This window comes from Ochotona princeps, chromosome 5 (genome assembly GCF_030435755.1).
Source record: "Ochotona princeps isolate mOchPri1 chromosome 5, mOchPri1.hap1, whole genome shotgun sequence".
Taxonomy (NCBI): Eukaryota; Metazoa; Chordata; class Mammalia; order Lagomorpha; family Ochotonidae; genus Ochotona; species Ochotona princeps.
Genome location: NC_080836.1, coordinates 80,168,638 through 80,181,754, shown reverse-complemented (window position 1 = coordinate 80,181,754; position 13,117 = coordinate 80,168,638). Strand labels below are relative to the sequence as shown.

General features: G+C 39.1%; 1 protein-coding gene across 1 annotated transcript in view; it reads right to left on the bottom strand.

The window, feature by feature from the left end:
• The window catches only part of PARD3B (par-3 family cell polarity regulator beta), a 1,014,759-nt gene that overhangs the window by 53,029 nt on the left and 948,613 nt on the right, over positions 1-13,117 (bottom strand). The window contains exon 22 of the mRNA XM_004576910.3: positions 1,064-1,143. Within this exon, the coding sequence (XP_004576967.2) occupies positions 1,064-1,143 (80 nt within the window). The remainder of the gene's footprint in view (positions 1-1,063; positions 1,144-13,117) is intronic.

Genomic DNA, 13,117 nt, shown 5'->3' with positions numbered 1-13,117 from the left:
GAGATTTTACATTATTACTTTTGAAAATCCACATGCTATTTGTAAGAGCAGATGGTCACCTAGGCTCAGCCTGTTACAATGTTCAGAATGTTATTTTTGTAAATTCACCCGCAGAAGTCTAACCAACACAAAACTGAAAACAGCAACCCTCTTTCTCTCTGAGTTAGCACTTTTGCAGCTCAGCTTCAACAATACACACACTTTTCTTGGGGTCCTCCCCTCACCCTTTTACAAGGCGATGTTCACAAACACTTCAGAATTCTCTGCCTGGCATTCTCCTTTCTTTGTTTCCTTTTCAAACTCACTGATTCTCACACCCCTAACTCATCCAGAGGCCATCACAGGTGGACAGTCTGTGTTTCTGGAACCATTTCCTCTTTGTCCTGGGCTGCTGATAGCAGACTAAAATTACTCCTCACCTCACAGATAAGAGCACAAGCCTGTGAGAGCAGGATCTCATTGGTGGGGGTGTCCAGTTACAACATAAATGGATCATGCTAGGCCAGAATCACCAAGTGAACTTTTCCCACGCAGTTGCCGCTTTCCCATAGCGTGTCTGTGCCTCTCAGCAATATTTGCTTATTGCCTTCCGGGACTCGGCCAGATTCTAAACCAAGCAACACCACCTTCCCAGGTTCACGTTTCTCTCCTGTTTTGTAACACTCACAAGCAGCTCTCCAAGGTTAAGGCTGGCTGCCCTTTCTCATGGGCAACTCCTTGGACAGAGAATTTACTGCTTTATTGTCTCTGAGCTTGGTGCAAGATGTTCAATACTATTTTTATAGCAATGGCTTAAGATTTCCATTCGGTATCCAATATTCTTGCTGACATATTCAATTGCAATGATATACTATTTTCTCCTCTTAAAAATACACCACAAGTGTTTCAATTATTAGCGCGGTTGTGAAGATGGCAGGGGGTGGGGGGATAGCTGTAGCAGACGGCAGTGAGGCAGAATTGCAACCCATCCCCTATCTTCTAGCCAGACTTCTATTTCATGGAAATGTCTCTAAAGACTCCATTTGCAAGTGAGCTAGTAATGGGAGCCCCATCAGCGACCTACCTGGGTAAGGATGCATACTGTCTCTCTATCCCCTCGAAACGAAGACTATGGGTGTTCCCCTCTGGACTCTTTCCCGACACCTGCGGAGAGAAAAGGAATTAGAGATGATGATCCATTATATACCCTGGTTACTGACAATGCATCTCAAAATTATAATCAGTGCACAAATGCTACTACTGCTTGCCAAAAATCAACAAGGAAAAGCAAGCAGGAACTCAGCATCACTATAGGAATTGATGATCAAACCACAAACATGGTATTTAATCACAAAGTCACTTCTTTCAAAAAAAAAGGGTCATTGTCAAACACATTCCTCTGTCAATGGTAAGGATTTTTCTCTAGACTGTAAGATCATATTATTCTTTATTTTTTTAAAAATAGATTGTTGTTTTTGGAATGGTTTTAGATTAAAAAATGGAACAGTCCCAATGACTACTGTCTTACATTATTATTGTACATTCTTTACAGTCAGTGTTTTGATAATGACACATAATTGTTAGTGAAAGCCCATAGTATATTTATTGTGTGAGCTAATCTCTGTTTCTAGGGGCCTGTCCGGGACATCATATGAGTTGGTCATCAAGCCATCACAGGCTCCCCTTGGTGGCGATAAGGAGCCTATTTAGAAGCACCTGACCTCTTCTAGGACAACTGTCTTTCCTAATGGTTTACTGACCACCAACAATCCACTCCACAGCACCCATCATTCTTACCACTCTGAACCTCACTTGGTTCCCTTTCATTTTGAAAGGCCAGATAGAATTGATTGGGTTTTATTTGAAATAGTTCTTAATTCTATTTTTAAAATTCTTTCTATGCATTTCCTGTTCTCATCTCTGTGAGGGTCTTATCTACCAGTCTCTGAGATCCTCAAGGGGAGTTTTTTTTTTTTTTTTTTTTTTGCCCCGGTATATTCTCACTAGAATATTGAGTTCTTCAATATGCAAATCTTACCTTCATCTATCTGTATCTATCCTACTCACTGAACACAGTCTGAACACATAACAGATCTATAAAAAACTTGCTCAATGATCAATTCCTCACGCTATTTGTGGTATGGTGGACCACGCATGTGTTTGATTTTGTAATGGGGCAGTCCTCACTCAATTGGCATGGAAGAAATAACTAGAAAACATGGGTTTTTCTGATTGGGTAGAGAGGAGAGTTTGATAGTAAACACCAGAAATATCAGTGTCAAAGGTGAGAAGGGGACATTTTACTAGATAGTATCTAACCTGGAAGTTACTCTTTTCCAATCCAAACTCTAGACTTTCTATAAAACATTTGCTCAGCTTGTACATGGTGTATGTGTGTATGTGTATGAGGTGAGAGGCTTAGGAGACACTGCAAAGCAAGAATACACATACAAGTAAATTAAGAAAGTTTCATTTTGGTATGCAGTTATTGTAGGATGCCCTTTAGAGTATGGTGTATAAAACCTTCCGCAGTACATGGATCTGAAGCAGCTGGAGACCTTCAGAGGGCAAGCGTCCAACTCACTGCCTCAGTAAGGAAGGAACAGTATCCACACCTCAGTAAGGAAGGAACAGTATTCACTCTCTCTGTGATGCCAGAGAGAGTGAAAATTCTCGGTGTTGGAATAGAAGTCTTGCTTTCAAACCATTGACCTTTCACCAAAGACCAGTGGCAGAGATGGTGGCAGATTTGACAAATGGCAAACAAAGGGAAGTGAGAAGGACAGAAGTATTAACTTCAGCTGTTCTGTTTGTTTTTAAGTTGTATTGATGGAACTTTTCGAAAAACTCATGTAAATATCATAACCATGTAGATTATTAGTAGTGGTTGTTGGAGAAACACCATGCACATGAATCTCCAGCAATGACACATGTACAAGTCACTTTTTCTTTGTAAATCATTGTGATTATTGCTATCCAGAAGTGGCCTTGCCTAATGACCAGGGCAGCACCCCATGACTCCTGCTGTTCTGGTAAGTGGTCTATCAGCATATTAACATATTGTGTGAAATGCACCATCATCCTGTTCTAAAGGAACTTCCTGTCTTGTTAGGAAAAAAATGTTAGAAATAAAATAAGTAAATGATGATTCAGGATAGTGTATACTCAAGTACCATTCAGCATGCCTCTAACAGTAGCACACACAAGGCCTGCAGCTATGAGGAAATATTTCACAGAAGTATCAGAAGTTGTGGGTGTTGAAGTTTCACCTCCAAGTTGAATATGAATGAGGAAGATTCTTTCTGGGGCAGGAGCATGTATGGATAATGAGAAGATGTTCTAAATAGAGAGAATTAGTAGAAGCATAAACTAGGGTGTTTTCAGGTATACTGAGATTTTTGAGGGGCAGAAATTGAGTATAAAGGAAAGGATAATATTGACTATTAATGGTACTCTATGGCTATTACCACCACTGAAAATGTATTAAAAGTCTATGTGTTTAGAGCAATTTTAGGTTCATTATAAAATTGAGAGGAAGGTACAAAGATTTTTCCATATAGTCCCTACTTCAACAAATAGTCTCCCCAGATATTAACAACCTCAAGTAGAATAGTATAATCATTACAATTGATAGATCTAGAATGACACATTATAATCACCAACATTCATAATTTACACTAGTTTTCTATCATGGTATTGTGCATTTTATGGGTTTGGACAAGCAAGTGTCTAATAGAATGTATTGTTTTTTTATTTTTTAAATTTAGTTTTTAAAGATATATTTATTTTTATTGGAAAGTCAAATATACAGAGGAGAGAGAGGGAGAGGAAGACCTTCCATCCATTGATTCACTCCCCAAGTGGCCACAATGGCTGGAGCTGAGCCAATCCAAAGCCGGAAGCCTGGAGCTTCTTCCATGGCTTCCACATGGGTGCAGGATCCCAAGGCTTTGAGCCATCCTTGACTTTTTCCAGGCCACAGGCAGGGAGCTGGATGGAAAGTGGAGCTGCTGGGATTAGAACTGCTGCCCATATGGGATCCTGGCATGTGCAAGGTGAGGACTTTAGCTTCTAGGCTACTGCACTGGGCCTGAAATGTATTATTACAGTACCAGTTCATCATGCCCCAAGTCCTCTGTGCTCTTTCTAGACATCTTTTCTTTCTTCAAACTCCTGGAAACTGCTGTCTTCAGAGTTCTAGATTGTTAAAACTAGTGTTGTAATACAGTGGACTATGCGCCTGCGATACTGGCATCCCATATTGGTGCCAGTTTGATTTTTGGCTGCTGCATGTCTGACCCAGCTCTCTGCTGACTTTCTTGGGAAAGCAGCAGGTGATGGCTCAAGCATTTGGACACCTGTAATCCACATAGAAGACCAAGAAGAGTTCTGGGATCCCCACTTCAGTCATTTTGGCCGTTGATGGAGTGAAGCATTAGAGGCAAGATCTTTGGTTCTTCTGTCTCTGTAACACTGCCTTTTAAACAGATTAATAAATCATTTTCTCCAAGTATTTATTTTTATTTTATTTACATATTTTATTTGATTTACTGAGAGAAGGACACACAAACATATACATGGAGAGAGGGAGAGAAAGTGGGTGAGGGGAGAGAAAGAGAATCTTCAATCTACTGGGTTCACTTTCAAAATAGCAGCAAAGGCAGCAACTGAGCTGATTCAAAACCAGGAGTCAGAAACTTTTACTGGGTTTCCCACACAGGTGCAGGGTCTCAAGGACTTGGCCCATCCTCCGCTGCTTTCTGTGGCCAAAAGTAAGGAGCAGGATTGGAAGTGGAGCAGCAGGGACTCAAACTGTTGGGATGTTGAAGCTACAGGAGAACTAGCTGATGTGCCACCATGCCAGCCATCCAAATGCGTAAATGTTAGAGAGTTCTAGCTTGTTTACTGTTTCATAGTTGGAATCAGATAGTTTATAGACTTTTATTTCACTGAGTAATATACATCAAAGTTTCTTTCATGCCTTTTCATTGGCTTGATAGCCTATATTTGGGGTATTGAATAATGTTCCATTCCGAATTACAGACTTTCATTTATCCACTCATCTAGTAAAAGACATTGGTTGCTTCCACGTTTTAACAATTGTGAACAAAACTAACAAATATTTGTGTGCAGGTTGTTGTATGACATAAAATTTCAACTCCTTTCACCATCAATTTTTACTATGTGAGTTTTGGATTGCCTGATAAGCATATCTTTAGTTTTATAAGAAATGGCCAAACTATTTTCCAAAGTGACTAATCCATTTGTACCTACCATCAGTGAATGAGAATTCCTGTTGCCCTACTTCCCCAATAGTATCTGATGGTGTAGGACTTACGGGTTCTGCCCATTCTAACAGATGTGTAATGCTATCTCCTAGTTTTAATTTGCATTTCCCCAATTACACATACCATGAAACAGCTTTGTATATGCCTTTGGCATCCTCAAATATCTCTGGAGAGATGTCTGTTAAGGTCTTTGACCCATTTTTTCATCATTTTTTTCTCATCAGATGTGTCTTCAAAAATTTTTCTCCCTGTTTATGATTCTCTTTTTATTCTTTTGACAGTGTCTTTCACAGAGGAAAAAATTTACTTTAAAGACGTAAATTTATTTTATTTTTGGATTATGCCTCTGTGTTATAGCTTTAAAAATTTCATTACCAATCCTTAGATTTCCTCCTGGCTTATTTCTAGAAATTAGATAGCCCTGAAGATTATCCCTGCTATAGTGTCAAGGTTTCAGTGAGATCAGAACCAGAGATGATAAAACTTAAACCAGGGGATTTTCCAAAGAAAAAAGACAAGAGAATAACACAAGGATTTTAAAGAGTTAGGAACAATCATATCAGCTAGATTTAACAGAAGGTTGTAAATAGAATAATGTACAAGTTTATAAGCTTAGCAATGAGGTGGGTTGTAATAAAGGAAGAGCAGATTTAAGAGTGGGGGGGTGAGAATATTTCGACATACTTAGTTTGATGCGATGGAGAGTTGGATTTAAAGGTTTGCAACTTAGAAGTGTGGCTCAGAGTTGCAGAACTTGGAAACATTCAGCAGATATACAGCACCTAAAATGTAGAATAAAGCCAAGGAAGAATCTGGAGAAATGCAATAGAAGAAAAGGCATGCAATGAGAAGAGAGAATACCAATGATATTTACCGGAACACTATCAATTATGAGAAAGGCCAAAAAGCAGAACAAAACCTTGCATCTAGGAAGATGTTGGCTAATAGTGTCAAAAGTATCCAAGAGCTTTACAAAGACAACGGCTGTGGTTAATGTAGTGTGTTGGCACTTGTTACCCATCCCTCCCTTCTTGTAGACTGTCATCTTAAACGACAGAGCCCATACAGCTACAAGTACAATTTCCCAGAGTTCCTTGCAGCCAGTGTACTGGATGTGATTTAAGCTAGTGTATTACACTTGAAAAATGGAATTGAGGCAGAGGCTTCTTTCTTTCACTGCTTGGTCTGGGAAGCGTGTTTAAGAGGAGATTTACTTTTCCAATGGCAGCTTTAGCAAATGGACCATCAGTTGTTTCTCTGGTGGAGAGTAGCTTTCATAGTTGATTTTGGAGTTGGTAGTGCAAGGCTTCCTGATTCTGGTACCCTCCTAATCATGGCAGCTCCCGCTGTAGCCACTTTGTGCTTCTGGACCCCAAAGCTTTCTTCACAGAAGTGGCAGCAGCTTTCTTGAGAGATTGGTTTTACAGCATCTTCTAAAATCAGCCCTGAAAGCTTATCCAAGGATTAATTTCTTTAACTTTCCCTGTGATTCTGTATGAGTGTGTGGCCATACTTAAATTAGCTAGAATGGAATTGTTCTGGAAAGCTTAGCAGTGATCCATGTAAGACCTATGGAACTATGTGAGGGAACTGCAATAAGATCATGATATTTGCTCATTGAGACATAAGTGAGTGGAGTGAGGAAGAAAAAAAGCTATATACTATTGAAAACATGTATAGTGTTGTAACAAACAACTACTGGTTGTACTGTCTTGTAATTTCATGCTTACAGAATGGAATTAATATTTTTGAGTATATCAGCATTTGTTATTGTCTCTGGGGTACTATCCAAGTATTACTTCCAACATACAAAGATGGCAAGTCATGTTCCTCAGGGACAAATCTTTAGTAGAAACTATGGAAATACATTTGTGTTTCATTATTTAAAACAAATGTGTTCAACAGCTTTTTCTTTCTAAATGATTACTGTGGGAACCACCCAAAGAAGACCTCTGCAACATTTATAAATGAGTAGCATTTATAAATGAAAAAATATATATAAACTCAAAGATATATGTTTTAGTGATATACAGAGCTTTTCCCTCATTTATTTGTTGGCATTTTTGAGCTGTAAGATACTTTTCAAAAAGATACTTTTCAAAAAGATGAGTTTTAAAGATATCCGATCAGGTAGATAAATCCTAATTTATCTAATCTGCTGTAATTTGATCAAATTTTCATATCCCAGTTAGAAATGGTGGCAATCTAGGTTAGTGGGTTGGGCCCAAATATTCCAGCACTCAGTTGCAGAAGGAGGGTGGGGTATTAGAGAGTTGCCAAAGAGAGGCTAATTATAAGAAGCTAAAGTCCTTAGGAAGTCAAGCCACTTGAGAAGGGAGTGAGGGGAGAAAAAACAGGCTGAGGCATTTATATATGTTCATTTCTCATCTTGCTCCGTGCTCAACAAGATTCAGAAACGTTCCTGCTTGAAGAACTCCTTATTAGGTAATTTCCCTCATCACAGAAAAATAAGGTCAGCGGCTTTGATCCAATTAATTTTTTAAAAGCCCTTTATCTTACTTGGGATCATGCAAGCTTTTTTTCCTTAATGTAATGACCTAAATATAGGTCTGATGGAAACAATCTTGACTTAAACCATAACAGAAACTTAGCCTTTTACACAACAGTGTAACATTAGAGCACATGCCTGGATTTTGGCATATTTATCTTTCTCTTACTGACACCACTCAGGAAGTTTAACTGCAGAGAGTTCATTTAAGATGGTTGGAAGGGCTGAAACCTTGGTGTGCTGCCTTGCACATGGTGGCTCCATTTGGTGGGATTACGGCAGCCTGGGACAAGGGCATGGTGTCTGTGGGAGCAATGCTGAATTAAGATGCTTCTAGACCAAGGGAGATCTCTTAATTTCATTCGCTCGGTACTTGCTGCTGGCTGGGTTGCTAAGAAACTGGCTAAAATAAAGCTAATACTACTTCTATATCCAAATGTAAGGAGCTTGCTGCAGGCACACAGGGTTCCTTAAATTAGTATGTGTTTTCCTGGCATTGCTAAAGTCAGTGGTTTCATCAAGCAGCATCCTAAAGGGGCCACTGGGGTACCTCATTCCCCCCACTTTCCAGATTAATGGAAGAAGGGTAGGTAAACTGCCCATTCATTAATTCAATAAAAAAAGTTTTAAAAGTTACATCAGATTTTCTGCAAGTGTCTCCTGATGAGAATGGAAATAGGTCAAAGTTAACATGCATTCTAGCTTCTGTAGGTTAGTATACATCTTGGGGGTCGGGGTCATGTTGTAGTTTATGTACTATAGGTCAACTTTCCCTAGGAAATTTAAAAGCTGCTGAGATACAAAGGCTGTGCAAAGTTCTACTAGAGCTTATTCAACTGCGCTTAACATCCTCATCTACAAATACTTCTTACTGAGATCCATTACCAAAAAAAAAAAAAATGAGCTTCATGTTGTCAGACACATCACAACATTAAGATGCAAAGTGTAAAAATTGAGATGCCGTTTTAGAAAATGTGCCTTTCACTTCCAGTTGGTATCATGACAGATATTTCCCCAGCAATGTTTCCTTTTTCTTTCAATTTCACTGCTCTTACCTAGTCAAAGGTTGGGCTTGGAAGGTGTTTAAGGGAAGCACCAAATGCAAACTTTGAAACCTCACTTAGCATCTCCTAGCATTAAGATATCTGCTAAAATGCTACAAGTTCGGAGGGAAACTAGGGGACAGTATTCTATTTAGAACAAAATAAAACTAACCAAAATAGGTTGATTAGATGTTTCTCTTTGATAAGGATGATGTGCCTGAGCTGTATGCTTGCAAATACGCTAATAGGAGGCAAAAGAACCTACACTAGTTCAGGCCATTATTTCTAAAGTGTTTGTTTTCTCTAATTTGATTTCAGTGATTCTGCCAAATAATTGGGTCTTCAGCTTATACTCAAGCCTAGAATAACTGCCGGTTTAGAAAACAGAGCTAATAAAACATTTAAAAAATAACTTTTAAGTAAATCTTTTAACCACTTGATACCTATATTTTTCTCCCTTATAAAATATCATAGGTAGAACAAAAATTCAGGAATGGCACTGTGACACAGCAGGTAAAACCTCCAACTGTGGTGCCTATGTGCTGTACGACACCGGTTCAAGTCCTGACTATTCCCCTTACAATCAAGCTTCCTACTAATGACCTGGGGAGGCAGTGGAGGATGGCCCGAGTGATTGGGCCCCTGCACCCAAGTGAAAGACTTAGAAGAGGCTCCTGGCTCCTAGCTTTGGATTGGTCCTTGTGGTCATTTGTGTGGTAAATTAGCAGATGGAGGATTCCTCTGTTTCTCCTTCTGTAACTCTTATTTTCAAAAACATAAATTAATCTTAAAAAAAACCCAATTGGTCATGGAGGGGGTACATGCATTTGGCTTAGCAAGTAAAACACTGGTAGAGGCATGCATGTCCCATGTGTGAGCGCCTGTGTTCAATTCCTGACTCTGCCTCTGGCCTCTGGCTCCTGACTCTAGCATCCAGTTAGGGAAAGCCCTCAGAGGGAGCAGTGCTGGCCAAGCAACTGTGTTCCTACGACCCATGTGAGAAAGCAGAATTGCATTCTCGCAACTGCAACTTTGGTCTAGCCCCAACCTGTTGCTGGTACTTGGGGAGTCAATGAGTAGGTGGAACAGCCCTCACCTCATTCTGCCACATTATGAAAATATAAGGAACATGTTCAAATTTAGGTGTCAAACTGTGAACTTTATTATCAAGTTCTAGCTATATATGCACTGATCATAGTATCTTAATAACCTGAACTATCCTTGTGACGAAATCAGACATCTCTGGCCAGCTCTGTTTGTGTCTGGGCCTAAGATACAGTTACCATAGAAACTATGATTATGGATTCAATTTTAACAAATTTGGCTTCATCTATCAGATGCACATTGTGTGTGTGTAAGCGTGTGCTGTGCACATGTGGGTATATGCCTTGCCAGTGAGCTTGAAGAGCAAACTCAGGCTCTACATCTTTAATTAAAGGACCAGACACCATTTTCATTTCCTTTCCCAATTCTGTCTACCTACAAATAGAGACATGCAATCGTGGCTAAAATGTAAGCTCATGCATGAGAAAAGACAAAGGTCTAATGAAAAGATGAAAAAAATGATATTAAGAAAAGCATATCCTAAGAAATCTTTGTCATTTGTCCTGTATTTTCCAGGAGCAGAGTCGTAAGAATTCTGGTGAATTCTCAACTGGTTCGACTTGAATCACTTCTCACCAAATTCTGTCCCTTTGCTATTTTTTCATTGCAATATTCTTTGCTCTTCTCCAACAAACTTGACTCTTAGAATATATCCAAATTTTAAATGATACCATAGTCCATTTCTATGCATTCACTCCAACCCTTTCAGCTGATGGGCCTTATAAAGGGTATTCACTCACTCACCCCGCAGGGTGCTTTAAATGTATTTTCATTTATGAATTTATGAAGACAAAACATGCAAAAGTATGTACAATTTTTAGCGTCTGTGGGCAGTCTTTTTTTTTCTAATCTGTGGGCAATTTTGGTCACTTTTCAGTCTCCAGAAAGGAAGGACTCCCTGGAATATTCTATAATCAGTATGGTGAGCCACAATCAATGCTATAATTTCCAACTTGGATTTCATTTCACACATGAGAAATAAGAGCTCAGACACAGTGAAGTACCTTGCCTTGGTCATACATTTGCAAAGCCAGGATTTGTACCAAAATCCAGTTGGCCCCCGAAATTACACCTCTCCTAATTCTGCCTCAAATGTTGGTTGTGATCAGTAGAGCTCATGTTATTCTATATCACTGATAAAGAATCGAGACTTAAGACTTTACAGTTCAAGTAAACTTATAGTGGCAATGCAATAGAGTATGTGAAATGGAAACTAGCTTTCTGAATGTGTTCATGGTCATTATGGCAATGTCACTAAAATCCAATGTTCTAGCAACATCTATTTTGTGTAGCTAAAGGATTTGTGTGTATAGATGAAGGATGTATGTGTGTGTCTGTGAACTTTTTGGTACAGGAAGCAATTTCTAATAAAGAATATTTTAAATTCATATATAGTATTAGTCCATTAATAAGGTTTACACAAGAGCTAAGACTGGAAGCTTCATGATGATGGGTCAATGTCTCCTTTTTTGCACTAATGCATTCTTAATGCCAGGCATATAATTTTGTTCACTAATACTTATGTCAATGAAATAGGATTCTGAAACATCTATTCAGTACAAGTTAACAGAAAGTAATCAAATTTCTTAATAGCTGCCTAGCTAAATTTTTGAACTGCATTTATTTGTTTTTATTTATTTATTTTTTAAAGATTTATTTTATTTTATTACAAAGTCAGATATACAGAGAGGAGAGACAGAGAGGAAGATCCTCCCTCTGATTTTTCACTCCCCAAGTGAGCTGCAATGGGCCAGTGCTGCGCCGATCCGAAGCTGGGAACCAGGAACCCCCTCAGGGTCTCCCACGCGGGTGCAGGGTCTCAAAGCTTTGGGCTGTTCCTCAACTGCTTTCCCAGGCCACAAGCAGGGAGCTGGATGGGAAGTGGAACTGCCAGGATTAGAACCGGCACCCATATGGGATCCCGGGGCTTTCAAAGCGAGGACTTTTAGCCGCCAGGCCACTGTGCCGGGCCCGAACTGCATTTATTAAATAGTAGAAAACATCAAATGTTTTTAAGAGAATTTTACTCCTATGTGCTATAGTTATGCCTTATAAAATCTCCACTTTTGTTTATATAGATCATTTTTTAGATCTTTTAAAAATAAAGCAGGGTCGCGTTATGACACAGTGAGTTAAGCTGCCAGCTGTGATTGTAGCACCCCGTATGGGTGCTGGTTCAAACACTGACTACTCCACTTTCAATCCAGCTTCCTGCTAATGTGCCAGAAAATACACCCACGTGGGAAACCAGACAAAGTTCCAGGTCTCTGCTTCAGCCTGGCCCAGCCCTGGCTCTAGTGACCATTTGCAGAACCAACTAGATGATGTGAGATTTGTTCTCTAACTATTTTTTTCAAGGAAATAATTAACTAGCAATAATAAAATATTAAAACAAGCTATAAACTGTTTTACAATTTATATTTAAGCTTTGATCTGGAGTATAAATTAAAACCATTGGAGACCTTAGTTTTATGTTTACTTGGGGTAAGGAAAGATTTATATGAGTCCAAAACAATAGATTAATAGAGGAACATCATCAAATAGGATGAATTATTGAACACACTGGACATAATTACAGTTGATCCCAATACGCAACAATACTTTGTATCTAAGTCACAAAATTTTCGTTACTGTTAATTCTGGAATCAGATAGAAACTTTTCCCAAACTTATATTAAATAAGTTATTTTGCAATTGCATATGATAGCTGCTGAGGAATCAGAACCTAAGAAGATAGATGAAAGTAAGATGAGGAGTGAGGTAGAACTAAAAAAAACAATTTCTGAAAATTGACACTCGTGTCAAAATCTGGTTGGAAAAGCACACTAACCACACCAGCAAATGCACACCAGTAATTTCCTATGAGCTAGCAGACCAGCTTAATCTGTTAATATGGGAGTCAAGGAAATGATAACAACCCAACTTTCCAGCTGTATTTTGTTCTGTCATATTTGCTCAGTGATTTGGTCTCAGGGAATTTTGTAGATCTTGAAAATGCACTTCGGCACGTACGTATGGCAAGAGATCCACGTCCTCAGATTTGGCCATTCTCCTATGTTTGTGCTCATGCCATAAGTAAGCCAGGGGCTCAGTGAATGCTGAGTGAATGAATGGTGCTTCAATGGCCTGTATTTAATGCCGCGAAGAGATAAAAGCAGGCTTTAGCAGTAGTTGACAAGAACAACAGATTGTACA